Source organism: Chiloscyllium plagiosum, chromosome 11, assembly GCF_004010195.1.
Source record: "Chiloscyllium plagiosum isolate BGI_BamShark_2017 chromosome 11, ASM401019v2, whole genome shotgun sequence".
Classification (NCBI taxonomy): Eukaryota; Metazoa; Chordata; class Chondrichthyes; order Orectolobiformes; family Hemiscylliidae; genus Chiloscyllium; species Chiloscyllium plagiosum.
In genome coordinates this window covers 38,117,823-38,142,209 of record NC_057720.1, presented here as the reverse complement: position 1 = coordinate 38,142,209, position 24,387 = coordinate 38,117,823, and the positions used below count along the sequence as shown (strand labels likewise).

Sequence of the window (24,387 nt, the reverse complement as noted above, 5' to 3'; positions counted from 1 at the left end):
AGGAAGTGATAAGGGAAGCGTGGTTTACGACAAAAACTGTATCTCTTGTTAAACGGAAGAGGGAGGCTTATGTGATGTTGAGCAACATCGTTCAGATGAGGCAGCACAGTGGCTCAGCGGTTAACACTGCTCCCTCACAGCACCAGGGACCCAGGTTCGACTCCGGCCTCATGCAGCTATCTGTGTGGAGTTTGCTCATTCTCCCTGTGTCTGCGTGGGTTTCCTCTGGGTGCTCTGGTTTCCTCCCACAGTCCAAAGATGTGCAGGTCAGGTGAATTGGCCATTCTAAAATTGCCCATAGTGTTAGGTGCATTAGTCAGAGGGAAATGGGTCTGATGTGAACTTGTTGGGCTGAAGGGTCTGTTTCCATACTGTAAGAATCTAATAAGTTGATGAAGAGTTACAGATTAGCTCGGAAGGATTTAAAGAGAGAGTTAAGAAGAGCAAGGAGGGGACATGAACGCTTTTTAAGCAGGTGGAATAAAGGAGAACTCTAAAGCTTTCTATAGGTATGTGAGGAATAAAAGGATCACTTGGGTAGGAATAGGGCCAGGTAAAAACAAGGACTGCAGTTGCTGGAAACCAGGGTGGAGTGGATAGGTGGAAAGGAAGATAGGCAGGTAGGACAGATCATGGGGACGGTGTTGAGCTGGAAGGTTGGAACTGGGGTGAGGTGGGGGAAGGGGAAATGGGAAACTGGTGAAGTCCACATTGATCCCTGGGGTTGAAGTGTTCCGAGGCGGAAGATGAGGCGTTCTTCCTCCAGGGTGGTGAGGGAGCAGCGGTGGAGGAGGCCCAGGACCTGCATGTCCTCGGCAGAGTGGGAGGGGGAGTTGAAATGTTGGACCACAGGGCGGTGGGATTTATTGGTACGGGTGTCCCGGAGATGTTCCCTAAAGCGCTCTGCTAGGATGCGTCCAGTCTCAATGTAGAGGAGACCGCATCGGGAGCAACGGATCCAATAAATGATATTGGTGAATGTGCAGGTAAAACTTTGGATGTGGAAGGCTCCTTTGGGGCCTTGGATGGAGGTGAGGGAGGAGGTGTGGGCGCAGGTTTTGCAATTCCTGCAGTGGCAGGGGAGGGTGCCAGGAAGGGAGGGTGGGTTATTGGGAGGCGTGGACCTGACTCGGTAGTCATGGAGGGAACAGTCTTAGCGGAAATTGGTGGTGAGGGAAATATATCCCTGGTGCTGGGGTCCATTTGGAGGTGGCGGAAATGTCATCGGATGATGTGGTTTATGCGAAGGTTGAAAGGGTGGAAGGTGAGCACCAGGGGGGTTCTGTCCTTGGTACGGTTGGAGGGGTGGGATTTGACGGTGGAGGTGCAGGATGTGGACGAGATGCGTTGAAGGGCATCTTTAACCACGTGGGAAGGAAAATTGCGGTCTCTAAAGAAGGAGGCCATCTGGTATGTTCTGTGGTGGAACTGGTCCTCCTGGGAGCAGATACAGCAGAGGCGAATGAATTGGGAATACTGGATGGCATTTTTGCAGGAGGTAGGGTGGGAAGAGGTGTAATCCAGGTAGCTGTAGGAGTTGGTGTATTTGTAAAAAATGTCAGTGTCAAGTCGGTCGTCATTAATGAAGATGGAGAGGCCCAGGAAGGGGAGGGATGTGTCATAGATGGTCCAGGTGAATTTAAGGTCGAGGTGGAATGTGTTGGTGAAGTTGATGAATTGCTCAACCTCTTCACGGGAGCACGAGGTGGCACTAATGCAGTCATCAATGTAGCGGAGGAAGAGGTGAGGAGTTATGCCAGTGTAACTATGGAAGATGGACTGTTCTATATTGCCAACAAAGAGACAGGCATAGCTGGGGTCCATTAGGGTGCCCATGGCCACCTCTTTGGTCTGGAGGAAGTGGGAGGATTCGAAGGAGAAATTGTTAAGGGTGAGGACCAGTTCAGCCAAACAAATGAGTGTCGGTGGAAGAGTACTGTTGGGGACGTCGGGAGAGGAAGAAACGGAGGGTTTGGAGGCCCTGGCCATGGCGGATGGAGGTGTAGAGGGATTGGATGTCCATGGTGAAGGTGAGGCATTGGGGGCCGGGGAAACGGAAGTCTTGGAGGAGGTGGAGGGCGTGGGTGGTGTCTCGAACATATGTGGGGGGTTCTTGGACTAGTGGGGATAGGATAGTGTCGAGGTAGGGAGAGATGAGTTCGGTGGGGCAGGAGCATGCCGAGACAATAGGGTGGCCAGGTTTGTGGATCTTGGGAAGGAGGTAGAATCGGGCGGTGCGGGGTTCCCGGACTAAGAGGTTGGAAGCTCTGGGTGGGAGATTTCCTGAGGTGATAAGGTTCTGTATGGTCTAGGAAACTTTGGTTTGGTGATAGGGGGGTGGGGTCATAGTCGAGGCAGCGGTAGAAGGAGGTATCTTCGAGTTGGCATCTGGCTTCAGCAGTGTAGAGGTCAGTATGCCAGACTACAAGTACACCCTCTTTATCTGCTGGTTTGATCGTGAGGTTGGGATTGGAGCAGAGGGAGTGGAGGGCTGCGTGTTGTGAGAGTGAGAGGTTGGAGTGGGGGGGAGGTAGACAGGTTGAGGCGGTTAATGTCCTGGCGGCAGTTGGAAATGAAGAGGTCAAGGGCAAATAATAGGCCAGCATGGGGTGTCCAGATGGATGGAGTGTGCTGGAGGCGGACAAATGGGTCCTTGGAAGGTGGGTGGGAGTCCTGATTGTAAAAGTGGGCTCGGACGCGGAGGCGGCGGAAGAAGTGTTCAACATCATGGTGTGTATTAAATTCATTGATGCGTGGGTGGAGGGGGATAAAGGTCCTTTGCTGAGGACTGATCGTTCGTCCTCAGTGAGGGGGAGGTCAGGGGGAATGGTGAAAACTTGGCAGGGCTGGGAGCTGGGAGTGGGGGTGGAGTCTGTGACTAGAGTGGGTGTGGTGGTAGGGGGAATGAGGGTCGAGTCATGAGCAGGGGTAGTGTTCCCCTCGGTTCTGGGGGGGCGGGGTTGGTGACAGTGGGATCTGAGGAATAGGGCCAGTCAAAGACAGAAGTGGGAAGTTGTGTGTGGACCCTGTGGAGATCGGAGTGGTATTAAACAAATATTTCTCATCTGTGTTCAGTCAGGAAAAGGAGAATGTTGTAGAGATGAAGACTGAGATACGGGCTTTTTGACTAGAAAGGATTGAGGTTAGTCAGGAGGAGGTGTTACCAATTTTAGAATGTGTGAAAGTAGATAAGTCCCTTGGGCTGGATGGGACTTATTCGAGGATTCTCTGGGAAGCGAGGGAGGAGCCTTTGGCTTTGATCTTTGGGTCATCATTGTCTACAGGTTTAGTACCTGAGGACTGGAGGATTGCAAATGTTGTGCCCTTGTTCAAGAAGGGCAGCAGAGGTGACCCAGGTAATTATAGACCAGTGAGCCTTGTGTCTGTTGTAGGAAAGTTTTTGAAAAGGATTATAAGAGATAGGATTTATAATCATCTAGCAAGCAACAATTTGTTTGGAGATGGTCAACATGGTTTCGTCAAGGGCATGTCATGTCTCACAAACCTCATTGAGTTTTTTTGAAGGTGACGAAGCCTATGGATGAGGGTAGGGCAGTTGATGTGATGTACATGGACTTCAGCAAAGTCTTTGATAAGGTTCCACATGGTAGGCTATTGGAGAAAATGCGGAGGCATAGGATTGAGGGTGATTTTAGCAGTATGGATTAAAAACTGGCTTTCTATAAGAAGGCACCGAGTGGTGGTCGATGGAAAAAATTCAGCCTGGAGTCCATTACTAGTGGTGTGCCACAAGGATCTCTTTTGGGACTACTGCTGTTTGTCATTTTTATAAATTGCTTGGATGCAGGCATAGGTCGATGGGCTAGTAAGTTTGCAGATGACACGAAAGTTGGTGGAGTAGTAGACAGTGTGGAAGAATGTTGCATTGGGACTTGGATAAACTGCAGAACTAGGCTGAAAGGTGGCAAACGGAGTTCAATGCAGCTAAATCTGAGGTGATTCATTTTGGGAAGAATAACAGGAAGGCAGACTACTGGGTCAATGGAAAGATTCTTGGTAGTGTGGTTGTGCAGAGGGATCTTTATGTCCATGTACTGCTCGTTTGGCCTCACTTCGAATATTGTGTACAGTTCTGGTCGCCCCATTATAGGAAGGATGTGGAAGCATTGGAAGAGTTGCATAGGACATTTACCAGGATGTTGCCTGGTCTGGAGGAAAGGCTGAAGGACTTGGGTCTGTTCTCATTGGAGAGAAGAAGGCTAAGAGGGTGTTTAATAGAGACCTACAAGATGATCAGAGGATTAGATAGGGTGGATAGTGAGTTTTTTTCCTAGGATGATGATGTCTGCTTGAACAGGGAAGCATAGCTGCAAATTGAGGGGTGATAGATTTAAGACAGATGTCAGAGGCAGGTTCTTTACTCAGTGGTAAAGGTGTGGGATGCTCTGCCTGCCAGTGTAGTTAATTCAGCCACATTAGGGACATTTAAACAAACCTTGGATAAGCATATGGATTACAATGGGATAAGGTCAGGTGATGGGCTTAGACTAGTTCACAGGTCAGCGCAACATCGAGGATCGAAAGGCCTGGTCTGCGCTGTATTGTTCTATATTCACTCAATCTTTGTTTGACTTGATATGGTCCACGAAACCTTGCTTTTAAAGGTTCACCTGCCACTGGAAGTAATACTAACACTTTATCCCCAATAGCAAAGTGGCGAGTTTTGATTTCTTGTCTGCTTCCTGTTTCATTGTATGCTGTGATACTTCTGCATGCTGTCTAGCCAACTCCCCCACTCAGAATTCATTTATCCCAGTTATCTGGATAGTCTTGACTATAAGCCCACAACATGGTCTTTAATGTCTGATGCCACCTTTCTAGCACTCCTTGCGATTCTGGATGGTACGCAGTAGATTTGAATTGCTTTATTCCTAAGCTGTCCATAACTTTGTTGAATAATTTTGATGTGATTGCTTGACCCTTGAACTGATTGTATCTGTGGGTAGTCCATATCTAGTGAAATATTTGAGTGATTCCTCTACAATCCTTTTCGCTGTGATATTGTGAAATGTCTACTAATGTATCTAGTGGACACATCCATTATGGTTAACAAATACTGATTCCCACTTCTTGTTCTCGGTGGGGGTGCTACGCAATCAATTAAGACTCTTGTAAAAGATTCCTCAAATTCAGTAATCGGTATTAAAGGTGCAGGTTTTATTACTGCCTGTGGCTTTCCAATTACCTAATATGCAAGACATGTCTGGCAAAATTCAACTACATTCTTGTGCAGTCCAGGCCAATAAAAATGTTTTTGTATTTTAGTTTTTATTTTTCTAGCTCCTCAATGACCACCTGCTAGTGGCACATACAGCACTCTCAACTACCTCCTTTCTATTACCCATTGGCAATACAACTTGGTGAACTTCTGCCCATTTCTCATCTGCCTGAATATGTGATGGTCTCCATTTCCTCATAAATACATCATTTTTAAGATAATAACATTCAAGAATACATTCTGATTCTTTTTCTGCATATGCCTTTCGATACAATTGCTTTAAATTTTCATGTTTCTGCTGTAACTCAGTTAATGTATCTGAGCTAAAGATGTCTGCTGCATCATCTATCTGCTCCTGGTTTGTGTCCACCATTTGATCAAACAGGGTCTCTACTAATTCCACTTCAGTTTTCTAACTGTACTGTTTGACCTCTCCCGTTTCAACTGGTGACTTTGTGGCATTGTTACCACAACAGTCCGGAAAAATCCCAGGATACGTGTCCTGCAATTGTTCAGATGCCCGAGTTTCCACTGGCTTTTCAACCACAGTAGGCAGCACTCCTACATGTGAACCAGCTATATCATTAGCCAGGGCAAATTATATTCCTGAAGCTGAGAGTTTTCCAGTACCCCTACCATGACTTCTCCACTCTTTTCTGGACACTCTAACCTCACTTTACATAATTGAGCCTTTTTGTCTCGCTGTGAATTCCCATTACTAGCACCTTTCCTGGCAGTAGTCCTTCAGAATCACAGACTGAGAGGATCCTGTCTCTCTTTAATATTACAACCTCTTTACGTGCTGCTCCTGGCCTATGCGAATAAACTTTATCTTGTATATGGTTTATGTATATGTATATGGTTTATGTATATGTATATGGTTTAAGAAGATCTTTATCAATCTCCGATCAGCGTGTACGTTCTGGTGCAGTTTTCTAGCTTCCACTGTGCTTTCTGTTACCACTCCAACAAAATTCACTGGTTTATCCTGTTTTCCTACATCTGGTGTCACAGTGCTTTTCTTAACCCACCAACACTGATTTCATGTGACCAACTTTGCAGTGAAAACACTGGAGCTTTTTAACTTTTCTTTCCCTTTCAAGGGGTTCCTTTTTACGCTATGGTAAGTTATCCTTATGATCTTCTGAGATCTATCTTTCCCTTTCTATGTGAGGATTTCTCTTTTTCTCCAATTTCTATCCCTGCTGAATTGAAATTGGTTTTGGAAGCCAAACTTTGATTTATGGACCAACTCATAATCATCAGCTGTTTCAGCAGCTAATCTTGCCATTTGAACTCTCTACTCTTCCACATGAGTTCTCACTACTTCAGAAAGTGAATTTTTGAACTCTAGAAATTGGCACTTCGACAGAAATTAAGGCTGTCTCTTCCTCTCTCTTCTGCTTTTAATTGTAATTCCTTGTATTTTGCCTCTAATTCAAGCTGCTTCATTTTCAATTGAATTTTAGCCAGCTCAAGATTCTGATTGCCTTTCCAGCAAATTAAAATGCTGAGCTATTGCTTTAATTCTATCTCGTTTCCTCACGGAAGGAAGCAGCTCCAACTCCAGCTTGTCTGTTAATTGCACAGCTTGGCCTTAATTACCTTTTTGTAAAACCCCCAAGGTCACCTTTTCCACCCCCAGAAAATTCTTGATGACAGAAAGAGCCATTGCTATTTCCGAGCACTGTTTAAATCAACCGAATTCAACACCTGGAACAGAAGATACTTACCACCTACCACTCACTCCCTTCAAGTCCAACAATCTGAATCCCAATTTGGAACTACAGAACAGATCCCACAAAGGGCCCCCAATCTGTTATGGACCAGACCAAACCCCCTCACAACATTTCAGGAAAGTAGCCCGAACCCCAACTTTGCTCATTGTTTTAAGTAGGTGTAACACGGATATTCAAGGAGGGATGCAGCTGGTCATACCACTTAGTTTTAACAAAACAGAATTTATTTACAAGATTACTGTATGAAACACAAACAAAAGAGAACAGACGACAGAATAACTTAACCTATTCAAAAACCCAACAGATCATCTCAACTTAATGATACTGTTCCAAATACTTCAACAAATCCCATAAACACCCCTTAGCACAAAAAGTAAAGTCAAACACAGGGTCTTATAGAGGAGATGTCAGAGAGATCGTACCAGCATGGAACTGCTTCTTTGGGTCCAGTAGCTTCAAAACTCAACTGCTTAAAAACCCAAACCAGAGAAAAACTGAGCTAAGAGAACTGGCCACTCCCCTTTCATTGTACAAGTTTTTTTTTCTACTTAAAAGCCTTTTGTCTGAGGCAGCATCTGTTAGCTATAATCAAATTGACCCGAAATCCTGTCAAACCCAGGCTTTTCAGAGTCTGTCTTTTATGACCTCTCTGGAGGGGAAACAAAACCAAGGACACCATAACCTTAAAGGAGCAGCATCATCACAAATAGGCAACAGGTCAAGCAATTTCCTTCTGTTAGCAGTGCAATAGGGATTTTGTTAATATATTTGTGTGCAGTTGGTTGGGAAATATTGGTGATTCCCCTAAGTGACAGTCTGAAATCACCCAGCTAAGGTAAATGGTTATTATGGGCTTTAAATCAAGTACTGCTTCCAGGAAAATTGTGCATTTTTGCCCACTTATCTTTCAGTTGCCAAGCCAAACTGAGGGCCTCATCGTATTTCTCAGCATCTTGTTTGGAAAGCAAAGGCATTGGGAAATTACTGATGTGAAATTGGGTGAAAATTATAAATTCAATCGAGACATTGCCATGCTTATTTCTTCCTTACTTGTATGTGCCTGCCAGTAATGGCACTAGATAATCTCAGGGGATTTCAGAAAATGATGAAGGCACAACAATGTTTCTAGATTATGATTTTTTTAATGACTTGGAAATTACATTCACAGGTCACTGTGGAGGGAGCAGCAGTTGAAATGACCTTGAGTTGCACAGTGCATCCTAGAGGGAGAAAAAGGGAGAGTATGTATGATGTATACATGTGAAGTGTGGCCAGTAAACCCAATCCAGGAACATGAATTGAATGTAGATCTCTCCTTTGGATGGTTTTGTGTGATGTACAAGTAATGTGGTTGTACCCATGCAGGAAGTAGTGAACATTCCATTGCAGTCCTTATTACAACTGTATATATAATGGAGAATCCTTGAGGGGGGTCAAGAAGTGATCATTTTTGTACATTACTTTCGTTAGTATTGATGGTATTAATTCTTGATGAACTTTGCATTTCTTATTGGAAGTATACCATTTCATGATTGATGTCAAGAAGCTTCTAGAAATGCGTTTTCCTATTTTAAGATCAATTATTGATCACCCTGCTATTTGGGGGCGTCCTGGAATTCAGATCTTCCCCTGAAAGATTCAAACTCATATTTATCACTTGTCTAGAAAGTGGCAACTCTTTCGCTAGCTATAGGAAATCCTGATGATGCCAGGTTAATGTCAAGGTACGTCTTTGTGGCAGTTTTGTAACTACAAATAAAAATATTCTGAAGTAGGGTCATTGGACTCAAAAGAGTTAACTCTGTATCCATAGATGCACCCAAACCTGCTGAGTTTCTCTAGAAATATGTCTTTTTGTAGCAGTTTACACAATATCAAATCTAGGCTGCTTGTATTCTTCCTACTGCTGGAAAAAAAAATCCCAAGGCCTCTCAAGCTGTTTACGAGCAGTTTAGTGGTTCTGGTAGATTGTTCAACACCACCTTTCTTTTTAGAAAAAAGCAGAACAAAATCTACTAAAGCCACAGCATAGTCACACCGACATTAAAGCATGTAATTGAAACACATATTCCTATTATGCTATGAATTAATACTATTTCACCTTAGTGTGAATTATAGTGTGGCTCATTTGTGGGAACCTTCTGTACGCAATGTCTGGTTAATGACTGATTTGTTCCCTTATACATTTACCAGTTCTCATTTTAAACCATGTATTTTTTCCATCCTTCAGTATTCTGGAAAATGAGTTGGAATTGAAGTGTCACCATTTTAGAATCTTTTTCCAAAGATTATGCTGTCCACTTTCTACTTGTATTGTTTGTCCATTTATTTGTTTAATCGAATTGATTTTTTCTATAGGACTGTGTACGTAATATTCCAGAAACAAATGAAAATGGGAAAGCAAATGGTCATCAGCATAGTCTCTCATTCTGTGGCCCAGAAAAAGATTATCTCTCCAGTTCTCTTGAAGCAGAACATAGGTATGATTATTTTGTATTTTTGTGTAAGACTGTTGTGATGAATATACTTTTGATTGTAGCATCCAAACTGATGAAGCAGTTTCTAAACCTATATTTGGATTTAGTACAGATCCAGTAAGATAAAAATCTTTTCTGTATTGACTTTTTGAGCTCCCAGGTAAAAATGAATATAGCTAATTTTAGTTGGTGACTATAGATTCACAGAAGACAAATGTCCATAACTTCACCTTCATTAGCACAAATTATCATTTGTTTCTTACCATAAATCTGCTTGTCATCAGCAAGATATGTATCACTCTGGTCTAAGAGTGATGCTATTTTTACATTGTCATGTTGAGTTTGTTCAGTCAACAACTTGCATTTCTATGCTACTCATCATGTATGCAAGTATGTTACTAGTTACTTCACTGCAGTGACAAGCTGCATTAGCATCATTCATTTAATACAACACTGCAACCCAAGGCATGTCACAATTCGGGAGCAAAAACAAGCAGGAAGAGAGGAATTGGATAACAAAGTAGATTTGCAGAAGCTTTAAAGAGTGAGGAAGAAATTAAGCAATGTGAAGAAGTTAGAGTGACTGAATTGAATTGAACTCATTGTCACGTGTACCGAGGCACAGTGAAAAGCTTTGTCTTGCAAGCAATACAGGCAGATCACGTAGTTCAGAAGCATAGATAAGTAAATAATTGGTAAACAGCAGCAAAAACAAAAACACAGGTACAGGCGAATGTTAAGAATTTTTGAGTCCATTCAGTATTCTAACAACAGCAGGGTAGAAGCTGTTTCGAAACTGGCCCGTATGTATATGTTCAGGCTTCTTCACCTTCTCCCCGATGGTAGAGGTTGTAGAAAAACATTGCCAGGGTGGGATGGATCTTTGTGAATGCTGGCAGCCTTTCCTTGACTGCGGGTCTGGTAGATGCATTCTATAAATGGGAGGTTGGTCTTTGTGAATATCTGGGCCGAATTTACCACTCTCTGTAGCCGCCTCCGATCTTGAATGGTACAGTTGCCTTACCACATAGTGATACATCCAAACAGAATGATCCCGATGGCGCATCAATAAAAGTTGGCAAGGGTATTTGCCATCGTGTCAAATTTCCTCAGCTGCCTGAGGAAGAAGAGACGTTGGGCCTTTATAACTAGTGCATCCACATGAAGAGTCCACGACTGGCACATTGTGAAAACTAGATCACCGAAAGATCTGACACTGATAGATTAGTGTTTTGGCAGAATTCCACTTAGGGTCCATTGCTAAACATATTTTGGACTAGTATTTGTTCCCAATGCAGAAAATAGGTTACTATCATGCAAATCCGTCTACTTATTTGCACCTCTGAAATCATCCCATTAGTGTACAGGTCGTTTTGCTATAATGCAATAGGTATATTCCACTGTGACCTTGTGTTATAGAAAATTGCCAAACTTGTTTGTGTTATCCAAACATCATCCACAATTCATCAATCACATTATAGCCAATTCACGCTGACAAAATGTGCGTTGTACCAGAACAACCTGTCGTGATAAAGCTCTTGGTGCACTTTCTAAATGTTGCAAACACAAATGATCTTTACCTGAATCTTGACATTAATGTAACTAATAAATGGGTGGACTTTACTGTCAATGATCCACTATGAAGTATGGACAGACTGATTTCAGCACAATTTAAAATAGCCTACTACCAGAAAATGTCATAGAGATGTACAGCATGGAAACAGACCCTTCGGTGCAATCCGTCCATGCCGACTAGGTATCCCAACCCAATCTAGACCCACCTGCCAGCACCTGTCCCATATCCCTCCAAACCCTTCCTAATCATATATCCATTCAAATGCCTTTTAAATGTTGCAATTGTACCAGCCTCCACCACTTCCTCTGGCAGCTCATTCCATACATGTACCACTTTCTGTGTGAAAAAGTTGCCCCATCGGTCTCTTTTATATCTTTCTCCTCTCATCCTAAACCTATGCCCTTAGTTCTGGACTCCCCGACCCCAGAGAAAAGACTTTGTCTATTTACCCTATCCATGCCCCTCATAATTTTGTAAACCTCTATAAGGTCACCTCTCAGCCTCTGACGCTCCAGGGAAAACAGCCCCAGCCTGTTCAACCTCCTTATAGCTCAAATCCTCCAACCCTGGTAACATCCTTGTGAATCTTTTCTGAACCCTTTCAAGTTCACATCTTTCCGATAGGAAGGAGACCAGAATTGCAATATTCCAACAGTGGCCTAACCAATGTCCTGTACAGCCGCAACATTACCTCCCAACTCCTGTACTCAATACTCTGACCAATAAAGGAAAACATACCAATCACCTTCTTCACTATCCTATCGACCTGCAACCCCACTTTCAAGGAGCTATGAACCTGCACTCCAAAGTCTCTTTGTTCAGCAACACTCCCTAGGACCTTACCATTAAGTGTATAAGTCCTGCTAAGATTTGCTTTCCCAAAATGCAGCACCTCGCATTTATCTGAATTAAACTCCATCTGTCACTTCTCAGCCCATTGGCCCATCTGGTCAAGATCCTGTTGCAATCTAAGGTAACCTTCTTTGCTGGCCACTGCACCTCTAATTTTGGTGTCATCTGCAAACTTACTAACTGTACCTGTTATGCTCACATCTAAATCATTTATGTAAATGACAAAAAGTAGTGGACCCAGCATCAATCCTTGTGGCACTCCACTGGTCACAGGCCTCCAGTCTGAAAAACAACCCTCCACCACCACCAACTGTCTTCTTCCTTTGAGCCAGTTCTGTACCCAAATGGCTAGTTCTCTCTGTATTCCGTGAGATCTAACCTTGCTAACCAGTCTCCCATGGGGAACCTTGTCAGATGCCTTACTGAAGTCCATATAGATCACACCTACCGCTCTGCCCTCATCAATCCTGTTTGTTACTTAAGTTTGTGAGACATGATTTCCCACGCACAAAGCCATGTTGACTATCCCTAGTCAGTCCTTGCCTTTCCAAATACATGTACATCCTGTCCCTCAGGATTCCCTCCAACAACTAGCCCACCACCAACTTCAGGCTCTCTGGTCTATAGGTTCCTGGCTTTTCCTTACCACCCTTCTTAAACAGTGGCGCCATGTTAGTTAACCTCCAGTCTTCCGGCACCTCACCTGTGACTATCAATGATACAAATATTTCAGCAAGAGGCCCAGCAATCACTTCTCTAGCTTCCCACAGAGTTCTAGGGTACATCTGATCAGGTCCAGGGGATTTATCCATCTTTATAGTTTCAAGACATCGAGCACTTCCTCCTTTGTAATATGGACATTTTGCAAGGTGTCACCATCTATTTCCCTACATTCCATATCTTCCATATCCTTTTCCACAGTAAATACTGATGCAAAATACTCATTTAGTATCTCCCCCATTTTCTGTGGCTCCACACAAATGCCAACTTGCTGATCATTGAGGGGCCGTATTCTCTCCCTAGTTACCCTTTTGTCCTTAATGTATTTTTAAAAACCCTTTGGATTCTATTTGCCAAAGCTATCTCATGTCCCCTTTTTGCCCGCCTGATTTCCCTCTTAAGTATATTCCTACTTTCTTTATACGTTCTAAGGATTCACACGATCTATCCTGCCTATACCTTACATATGCTTCCTTCTTTTTCTTAACCAAACCCTCAATTTCTTTAGTCATCCAGCATTCCCTGTACCTACCAGCCTTTCCTTTCACCCTAACAGGAATATACTTTCTCTGGATTGTCATTATCTCATTTCTGAAGGCTTCCCATTTTCCAGCCGTCCCTTAACCTACAAACATTTGCCCCCAATCAGCTTTTGAAAGTTCTTGCCTAATACCGTCAAAATTGGCCTTTCTCCAATTTAGAACTTCAACTTTTGGATCTGGTCTATCCTTTTCCATCACTATTTTAAATCTAATGGAATTATGGTTGCTGGCCCCAAAGGGCTCCCCCACTGACATCTCAGTCACCTGCCTTGCCTTATTTCCCAAAAGTAGGTCAAGTTTTGCACCTTTTCTAGTAGGTACATCCACATACTGAATCAGAAATTTTTCTTGTATGCACTTAACAAATTCCTCTCCATTTAAACCCTTAACACTATGGCAGTCCCAGTCTATGTTTGGAAAGTTAAAATCCCCTAACATAACCACCCTATTATTCTTACAGATAGCTGAGATCTCCTTACAATTTTGTTTCTCAATTACCCTCTTGAGTATTAGGGGGTCTACAATGTAATCCCAATAATGTGATCATCCCTTTCTTATTTCTCAGTTTCACCCAAATTATTTCCCGGGATGTATTTCCAGGATTATCTTCCCTCAGCACAGCTCTGATGCTAATCCTTATCAAAAACACCACTCCCCCTCCTCTCTTGCCTCATTTTCTATCCTTTCTGTAGCATTTGTACCCTGGAACATTAAGCTGCCAGTCCTGCCCATCCCTGAGCCATGTTTCTGTAAGTGCTATGATATCTCAGTGCCATGTTCCTAACCATGCCCTGAGTTCATCTGCCTTCCCCATTAGGCCCCTTGCATTAAATAAATGCAGTTTAATTTATTAGTCCTACCTTGTCCCTACCTGCCCTGATTGTTTGACTCTCTTCTGTTCTCAACTGTATCAGTCTCAGATTGATCTCTTTCCTCACTATCTCCCTGGGTCCCACTCCCCCAACCCCTGCCCAACCTTACTAGTGTAAATCCTCCTGAGCAGCTCTAGCAAATCTCCCTGCCAGTACATTAGTCCCCTTCCAATTTAGGTGCAATCTGACCTTCTTGTGCAGGTCACTTCTACCCCGAAAGAGCTTCCAATGATCCAAAAATGTGAATCCATCTCCCATACGCCAGCTCCTCAGCTGTGCATTCATCTGCTCTATCGTCCTATTCCTGCCTTCACTAACTCGTAGCACCGGGAGTAATCCAGATATCACTACTCTCAAGGACCTCCTTTTTAAATTCCTGCCTAATTCTCTGTAATCACCCTTCAGAATCTCAACCTTTTCCCTTCCTATGTTGTTGGTTCCAATGTGAACAGTAACCTCTTGCTGGCCCCTCTCCCCCTTGGGAACATTCTGCACCCTCTCTGAGACATCCTTGATCCTGGCACCAGGGAAGCAACACACCATTCTGATTTTTCTCTGCTGGCCACAGAAATGTCTGTCTATCCCTTGGACTAGAGAATCCCCTAACACAATTGATCTCTTGGAACCTGACATAGCCCTCGTTGCATTAGAGCCAGTCTCAATGCCAGAAACTTGGCTGTTCGTGCTACTTTCCCCTGAGAATCCATCACCCCCTACACTTTCCAAAACAGCATACTTGCTTGAAATGAGTATACCCACAGAACACACCTGCACTAGTTGCATACCTGTCTTATCTTTCCTGGAGTTAACGCATCTATGTGACTGTATCTGAGACTTTTGCCCCCTTCCTATAAGTGCCATCCATCACATACTGTTGCTATTGCAAATTCCTCATTGCTTCTAACTGTCTCTCCAACCAATCCATTTGATCTGATAAGATTCGCAACCAATCCGCAGTAACCCTTAAACTCTCTTTAAACTCCCACATCTGACAAGAAGCACATATTAGGTAAAAACAATGACTGCAGATGCTGGAAACCAGATTCTGGATTAGTGGTGCTAGAAGAGCACAGCAGTTCAGGCAGCATCCAAGGAGCTTCGAAATCGACAATTCGGGCAAAAGCCCTTCATCAGGAATAAAAGGGCTTTTATTCCTGATGAAGGGCTTTTGCCCGAAACGTCGATTTCGAAGCTCCTTGGATGCTGCCTGAATTGCTGTGCTCTTCCAGCACCACTAATCCAGAAGAAGCACATATTACTCTACTAAAGTCCATTTTTGCTCCTTCACAATCTACAGACCCAGAAAATATCACCGTCTTGTTCCTCTACAAAACACTGCCCCTGGTTAGATTAATAGTTACGGCTTATATTTTAAGTTTAATCAAGAGACATATCTCAAAAAACTTATCAAGAAAGAACCCACTCTACTCACTACTGCAGACTTTCTGTAGGCCACTTGAAACAATTAACTTATCTGATTCTCTGCTGTGAACTTGGCCCAAGCAGTTCCACCAAGATCAGTTGTGAATTTCACTGTTTGTCAATTTTTCCAGACACACTCCAATGTCCAGCAATACATAAATTCAAACAGCAGAGGTAGTACTGGACAGGTTTGCTCTGGTGTCAGTTTCACTTTCTCTCTCCCTCTCTCCTGCACTGGCCTCACCATATGCTTCCTTTGTCTGTGCTTCTCCCTTTTAAAACCACCATTGTTTTGACTTTTTTTTCCAAAGTTCCAAAATATTGCAACAGCACATAAATCAGTAATTGCTGCTCCTGGTATTCAAGGACATCACCTCCAGCATCTAAAATACCTCAAAAAAAAAAGGAGCAGCTGTTACAGCCAGAAATTTTTCCGGTCCTCCATCTTGGTTGAAATATTTGGAGGATAAGTCGGAAAGCAGCTTGGTAAATGAAATGAAGTACATAGGGTCTTTTAAATATTGAGATAAAAACCAGTTCAAAATCCTGAACACATTTAGGCGTGATTTGGAGGTGTCAGTGTTTGACTAGGGTGGACAAAGTCAGAAGTCACAGGATACCTGGTTACAGTCCAACTGGTTTATTTGAAATCACAAGCTTTTGGAGCGCTGCTGCTTCAACAGATGGGGTCTTCGTCACTTCACCTGATGAAGGAGCAGCAGTCCAAAAGTTGTGGTTTCAAATAAACCTGTTGGACTATAACCTAGTGTCCTGTGACCTCTGACTTTGAACATCTTAGAAGACTACTCCCATGGAATGATTTACATGCATTTCTTTGGCCTTGGTTATCTTATTCACAGTTGTGATTTAAAAACAAGTTAGATAATTGTCCACATCTGAAGATGCTGTCTATTTAAATTATCTCTACTACATTTTAAATCTTTATTTTCTTTATCCTGTAACATTTTTCCAGCCAAAAACATATTTGATTACTTACAGAAATGGCATATTTCTTAGCAAGTCAAAGTTGCTGAGGATTATGGGCTTGTTACACAGACATGGAAAAGAAAAACTGCAGTTATTTTTTTCTTCCGAGCTCAACTTTGCCTCTGCCATTTCCCCCATCATTGTCAGTGTGTAATTTTTAGGAGTGGTTTTTCGAGTGCTAGTTTCTTATCTCCAACATTGGAAAATCTTTCACCTGGATGATCTTAGTGTTTGGCATTTTTGCTTTTGTTTTGATTTTTATTTTGAACAATATGCAGAGCTGAACATTGCTAATTGTCAGACCTGTTGTTACAATAATCAGCTGGAAACTTCACTCAGTACTGTGTGAACAGGAGAAAAATATTGCATTTAACTCTGTTAAAAATGTGGATACTGAAGGATACAAGGAACATGAGTTCATGTTAAAAATGGCAAATTTGTTTGGAATATCACACTGTGAGAGTGGGTTTTGTCTTTAATTCTATTCCAGGAAGTTTTATGTTCATTGTTTCAATAAAATGAATTTTAAAATGAGTGGAAATTTTGGAATTATTCAGCTTCATTCAAAGTTAGGGTGGAGAATTTATCTAATAGTGAAATTCTTAACACAGCACTGATCTCTAATATCAACAATTTTCTTGGACCCTGTTGCCTACCTGAAGTATGCAGTGTTTGTGTAGGCCAAGATCATCTGATTTTAATTTAAATGACTTGGTCACACTCTGAGCACAAGATCTCCTGCGAATAAAATTAATTTCAGTTGTTTGCGTAGCTGCTGGCCTTGAAACTTCCTGGTTTCTGCTAGATTACAGTTAGTAGATCCCAAGAGCTAATGATCCAAAGACTCAGCACTAAAGTGTCTTCAGCTACTCTTTTCAAGTTTCTATTCCACATCCATGCACCCTTTCCTATGGGAAATAGATTTTTCCAAGAGTGGCATTTTTAAAAATCACTCCTATATGTTCCTCTTCGATCTTGAATTTGGGAATTTTGAGTGTTCAGCTGATTTAAAATTTTTTAAACAATAGGCTATTCTAGTAAAGCAGGGTGCTTTAAAAGTCATTATAAGCTTGAAAGGTCACAGTTTTGAGGTTTTTAAAAACCTTCATGTGCTTTGTTAGAGCATTATAAACAAAATAAAGCAGTGATTATAACAGCTCTAATGTAAATATCTTTTTATATAGCTTCTAAATTTTGTTTGTAGGATCACAGTTAATCTTTGTTCATTTCCACACAGATTATTGAAAGCAATGGGTTGGCAAGAATGCTCGGAGAATGATGATAACTTCTTGCCTTTGACTGAAGATGAGCTCAGAGAGTTCCAGGCCAAAACTGAACAGGTATGTATGTGTGTTTTATCATTTAAAAGTAATGCACACAGCTAAGATTTCATTGTTTTATGGTTTCTTTCAGATTATTAAGTAAATCAATGTTTAGAACCTCACCCATCACACAAGAATTTTGTTTGTTAGAGCCTTACGTGAAAGATTTGAGATTCACTTTAATCACAGCAGGACTCGAGCCTGCAATCTTCAGCTTGCGCTCCACCTCATGCTGAAGTCAAATGTCCATTATCCATTAGGCATATGGCCACTTTTTTTTTAAAGTCTAATGATTACTATGAAATTACTGTTGATTACAGTAAAAACACATTTGCAGTGGTGGGATTTTAACCCAGGATCATAGACCATTACCTGAGTGTGTTTTTAGTCCAACAACTATAATGCCATTTTACCTAAAAGCAATTCCATATTTGTTAGCGTAAATTTGTTAGCTTAAACCATAAACCCCCAACCTTAATCTTACGTTTGACCTAGGCCATATGCCTTCTTTTCAATAAGTGTTTTACAGCTAATCACAATCAAATAAAATATAGTTTACCTCCTCACTTGCTTACGTAAGAAGTAGAAGTGCTCAAGGAGAAATGACTAATTATTGAAAAATAACCTAATCATACACTTAAGTTATGTTTTAACTGTCCTATATTGCAGGTCCACAAATGGCAAATTTTAATTTTGCTTTGGATCTCTTTTGCCATGCACAAATGCACCATATGTTTCCTTCAGTGGTTGGTGCATTCAAATGGGGTGTAAGCTTGATTTTATTCATGCCCCTTGAACCAATCATTAAATAAATTGCAGCAACAACTTGAACATAGAACTTTCAAATTGGGGAAAATATACCTTTGAAGGTATTTTACTGTAAAGAAAAACTGATGGCAAGCTAACCAAGAAAGATTAGGAGGTCTTGTCGACAGCTAAGTCAAAAAGTTGGACTTGGCGAACAGCATTGAATGAAATGGAGTGGCATAGCAGGAGTAGACCATTCCACCCTCTTGCCTGCTATGCCAATCAATAAGATCATGGCTGGTTTCATTGAGGGTTCAGTTTCATTTTCCTGCCTAACTCTTGATAATGTCTGGCTCTCTTGTCAGTCAAGAAGTAACCTACCCCTGCCATAAAAATATTCAGTGATCCTGCCTCCAGACTTGGGTATAAAAATTTTATGGGTCCCTGACCTCCCAAGAAAGAATTTCTCCTTGTCTGCAACTTAACTGAGGAGGCCCCTTATTTTCCAACTGTGTCTCCGAGTTCTGGGGAAGACCTACCCACACTGGAGCAGGGGTGGTTGAAAGCATTATGAAGTAACAGAAGACATTAAGGTCAAAGGAATGATGAGTTGATGAAAGGTTTCTAGTAGGCGGAGTTGGGTACTGCAGATGCTGGAGATTAGAGTCAAGATTAGAGTGGTGCTGGAAAAGCACAGCAGATCAGGCAGCATCTGAGGAACAGGAAAATGTTTCTGGCAAAAGCCCTTCATCAGGTTTAACAGGAAAATTGATGTTTTGGGCAAAAGCCCTTCATCAGGAAGCAGCAGGAAAATCAACGTTTCGAGGAAAAGCCCTTCGTCAGCATTCTTGATGAAGGGCTTTTGCCAGAAACGTTGATCTTCCTGCTCCTCGGATGCTGCCTGAAAAGTTTCTCATGCCTGTTCAAATTAAGGAGATAGGGTTGGTATTGATAGAAGGATGATCATTGGAACCAATCTTTAGTTTATTTAGAGGGTGAAACATTATAGACATTATGCAGGTCATTCTGGGATAGCGCGTGTTTTGGCAGCACATTTTGGCCATAACACTGCTGAAGAATTTGGGAGTGGTATTTTGGAGAACCCCATTCACAATAGCGTGATTCCAGCAGGGATCGGTTCGTGCGCTTCGGTCTGTGCATAAACTGATGTCCGCAGTGAAATCTCCATGCCGTTCAACGCATGTGCTGATATCCGTGCCGTGTGGTGCATACGCGATATTGATGCCAGACGCTGTGTCGTTCTGCTTATGTGTTGATGTCCGCACCCAAGTCTCTGCGCTGTTCTGTGCATGTACGATGTGAGTGCTAGTCTTCATGCCGTACTGCGCATGTGCGATGTCTGCTGCCAAGAGCAGAGGTACTGCAGAGAAAGCAGCTTTCTTACGTTTTTTTTAAATGTACTGTACTAAATTTACTTTTAGTTCATCAATAAATATGATTTCAACCTTCATTCAGGTTGTGCTAGACTTTGTGTTAGAGTTTTGGGTGATTTTTGAGCAATTGTGAATGATCTGTCCCAGAGGCCCCATTATTTCAATTAAGTGAGGTTTTGCTGGTAGGCAACTAAGGTGTTATAGGAGAACTACCAATACCTCAACCCACACCCTGGTTTCAACAAGTGTCCTTTTACTAAGTTCTTATCAACCTTTTCAGACATGTTATGACACACCTCTAGGCTGGATATTGGTTTGCTCGCTGAGCTGGAAGGGTCATTTTCAGACATTTCATCACCATACTACGTAACATCTTCAGTGAACCTCTGGATGAAGCACTGCTGATGACTCATGCTTTCTATTTACATGTTTGGGTTTCTTTGGGTTGGTGATGTCATTTCCTATGATGTCATTTCCTGTTCCTTTTCTCCAGGGGTGGTGGTAAATGGGACCTCCATTTACCACCCCCTGAAAAAAAGAACAGCAAATGACATCACCAACCCAATGAAATCCAAACATGTAAATAAAAAGCAGGAATCATCAGCAGTGCTTCATCTGGAGACTCACTGAAGATGTTACCTAGTATGGTGACAAAACGTCTGAAATGGACCTTCTTGCTCAGCGAGCAACCCTACATCCAGAACCTCCACCTGAGCTACTTCTCTGGACTTCGGTAAGGTTCATCGTTCCTTGCAGTAGAGTTGCAGGTAGATAGGATAGTGAAGAAGGCATTTGGTTTGCTTTCCTTTATTGGTCAGAGCATTGAGTATTGGAGTTGGGAGCGCATGTTGCAGCTCTACAGAACATTGGCTAGGCCACTTTTAGATCATTGTGTGCAGTTCTGATCTCCTTCCTATCAGAAGGATGTTGTGAAACCTGAAAGGGTTCAGAAAAAAATTACAAGGATGTTGCCAGGATTCGAGGATTTGAGCTATAGGGAGAAGCTAAAAAAGGCTGGGAATGTTTTTTCCCTGGAGGGTCGGAGGCTGAGGGGTGACCTTATAGAGGTTTATAAAATCATGAGGGGCTTGGTTAGGGTAAATAGACAAAGTCTTTTCCTGGGGTAGGTGAGTCCAGAACAAGAAGGCATAGGTTTAGAGTGAGAGGGGAAAGATATAGAAGAGATCTAAGGGGCAATGTTTTCACGCAGAGGGTGTGTCTGGGAAGTGATGGAGGCTAGTACAATTGCAACATTTAAAAGGCATCTGGATGGGTATACGAATAGGAGGGGTTTGGAGGGATATGGGCCAATTGTTGGCAGATAGGACTTGATTGGGTTGGGCTATCTGGTTGGCATGGATGTGTTGGACCAAAGGGTCTGCTTCTGTGCTGTATATCTCTATGGCTGTAATTGCATTACAATTCCACTGGCTACTGTGATGGTATTTGAGTCCTTGTTAGACTGTTAGCCCAAGCCTCTGGGTTATTTGTGTTGATGTTACTGCTGTGCCAATGTCTTTGGTTGTATCTTTTTATGTGTGCTCAAGTGAAACCCAAACTAATGCCCTCTAACTGCATATAATTAAACACAGTCATCAGATGTTTACAGAAGAATGCCATTCAGGTTCGCGCCATTAATAAAGATTTGGATGCACTAATCTTATTTTCCAGCTCTTGGCTCGTAACCCTGAAGGGGATAGCAACAAAAGTGCATATCTAATTGCTGTTTGAGTGTTTTCAAGAGTTTATGATTCAGCCATCCTTTCAGTGCGTTCCAGACTCTGACCACCCTCTGGGTCTAAAGATAGCTTAACTTTTTAGCTTTCTCACTCTTTTCTATTACTAGAAGAGTTGCCTTCCCTGTCCATTCTATTTTTGTTCCACATAATTGTATACACCTCTATCGGGTCCCCTCTCAGTCTTCAATATTTCTCAGTAAACAAGCAAAACTTATCCAATATTTCCTCACATCTCAGTCCCTCCAGCCCAGGCAACATCTTAATAATACATATTGTCTGCACCCTCTTGAGTGCAATTGCAGCCTTCCTGTAATATGGTGAACAGAACTGCATACAGTAATCAAGTTGTGGCCTAACCAGCATTTTATGCAGTTCCTGCATGACCTTCTTGTGCCTCATATAGGCAAGTATCCCATATGCCTTCACAAGTTATCTACCTTCAAGAATCTGTGGATATACATGCAAAGATCCTTCTGGTCTTCAGTACTTTCCAGGGTTCTGCAATGTTTAATATTTTGCCTTGTTAGTCCTCCCCAAGAACATGACCTCACACTTTTAGAATTAATAATTAATACCACAGTAAAGATTGACAAACTGAATTTAGTGCAGAGCGAGAAACAGGCAGGTTTTTGATCAGCTGAATATGATGAGGGTAAAGGATCAGGATTCACCACGACACATTGGAATAATCGAGTCTGGAAGTGACCAAGATATCCATTGAGAGTTTCAGCAGTAGAAAGGCTAAAAGAGGAATGGCATTGTTGTAGAGGTGAAACTGGTTTGGTTTATACTGTTGAGTATAAACAGTTAGAATCTGAGGAGTGAAACAAACAGGAAGCAAGAATACAAATAGAACAAGACTAGTGGGGAGCAAAAAGGAGTGAGGATAGCGGTAAGAGAGAACAGATTGAGACATATGAAAGTATAAAAACACAATAGCAACAGCAGACTGGCGAAGAGCATAAACAAGTTTTACAAGTGCAATAATGTGAAAAGCAGGAGCATAAAGGAACTGGCAGATTGATAATTAGAGTAATAGAAAAATGATGTAATGAGAGAAAATTGACAAGAAATATAGAAACAAACAAGTTTACACAGCTATATGAAAAGAACAATTAGTCAACTCGAAACTAAGGAAATAATAATGGGAAACGAGAAAATAACTTGAGCTTTGACCAATGTTTTATGTCTTTCTTCAGACACAATAGAAGAAACCAAAAGCATCCCAAGGGTAGTGGTAAATTTAAAGGAAAAAGGAACTGAAAACAATTTCAGTAATTGGGAAAAAATGTATTGGGGGAAATCTAATGAAACTAGCGACTGATAGCTCTGCCATTCCTGATGAGCTGCATTCTACAATCTTAAAATAAGTGCAAAGTCACACGACACCAGGTTGTAGCCCAACAGGTTTATTTGGAATCACAGGCTTTCAGAGTGCTGTTACTTCATCAGGTGAAATGACTTCAAATAAACATGTTGGACCTGAACCTGGCATTGTAAGACTTCTGACTTTGTCTACCCAGTCTAACACCGATAGTCCTGCATTATTAAACTAAGTGATGACAGTGGTAGTGGACACATTGATAGTAAGCTTCCAAAGTTCCCTAGCTTCTTGAAAAGCCCCAACAGATTTGAAAGCCACAATTTAGTATCTATATTCAAGGAAGGAGGAAGACAAAGCAGAAATCAATAGGCCAGTCAACATAATGTTTGCCATTGGGAAAATGTTGGAAGCCATTATCAACTACAGTCTGTTCTGATATAACGTGATAGTTCTGTTCTTATGCGATAAGAAAATCGCGCATTTGCTGCACAATTTCAATTAATTCGGCTAGAATCACATTCTAGCCAATATAGGAAAGGAAAATTCAAGTTCTACAAATAACAGTCTAAATTCTTCAATCACCTTAAAGCCAATTTGCATTGAAGAAAAGTACATCATAGCAGAACCAACTGTCGGCTAAAAGCGTCATGCGTGATATTCATCATAACTGTGGTGAAATGGTAGCAGTAGAAACTACATTTTAATTTAACCTTGTAACCTAATTAAGACTCAAGTGGCCTCAGTTTGAGTCATGAGTAGAATGCTCATCTTTAATCCACAAATTTTAAGTTGCATTCCAGGCTTTTTGCACTTAATCCAATCTTGGCACTTTAATATAGTCCTACAGGAGAGCACTACAGTTTGGAGGGTATGGTTATTTAGATAAGAAGTGAAAAGAAATCTGCCTGAGATTGACTATCTTGTTTGTTGGTCTTTGATAGCGCAATTGGCTGTTCGATAAGAACAAATCCTCAAACTGTAATTAATTGTAAAAGTCCTAAAAATGTGAAAATGTAAGTTAATCTTGTTTTTCTTTCCAGATTCTATTCCCCACACCCTCAAAGCAACTAATCAATCAACCATTTTTCAATATTTTGGGAGATCATTTCAAAATATTTCAATTTTTTGATTAAATTTAGAATCCTATTTTAATTAAACACACCTAACTAATCTTATTAGAATTAATCTTAAATCTGAAAAGTATTTGATCAAACTATTTCTGTGTTTTTTGCTATGAAGGTTAGGTATTTAATACCAAGCTGTTGAATACAGATATTTTTTTATCACATGAATGGCTCAGTGGTTAGCACTGCTGCCTCACAGTGCCAGGGACCTGAGTTTGATTCCACCCTCAGGTGACTGTCTGTGTGGAGTTTGTATGTTCTCCCCTGTCTGTGTGGGTTTCTGCCGGGTGCTCCGGTTTCCTCCCACATCC

At 41.8% G+C, this 24,387-nt stretch overlaps 1 protein-coding gene across 2 annotated transcripts in view; it reads left to right on the top strand.

Moving 5' to 3' along the window:
* Window positions 1-24,387, top strand: part of gpbp1l1 (GC-rich promoter binding protein 1-like 1) — a 94,751-nt gene that overhangs the window by 65,826 nt on the left and 4,538 nt on the right. For both annotated transcript variants that reach the window (XM_043699128.1, XM_043699127.1), the window contains exons 10-11: window positions 9,337-9,458; window positions 17,664-17,766. In XM_043699128.1, the coding sequence (XP_043555063.1) occupies window positions 9,337-9,458; window positions 17,664-17,766 (225 nt within the window). The remainder of the gene's footprint in view (window positions 1-9,336; window positions 9,459-17,663; window positions 17,767-24,387) is intronic.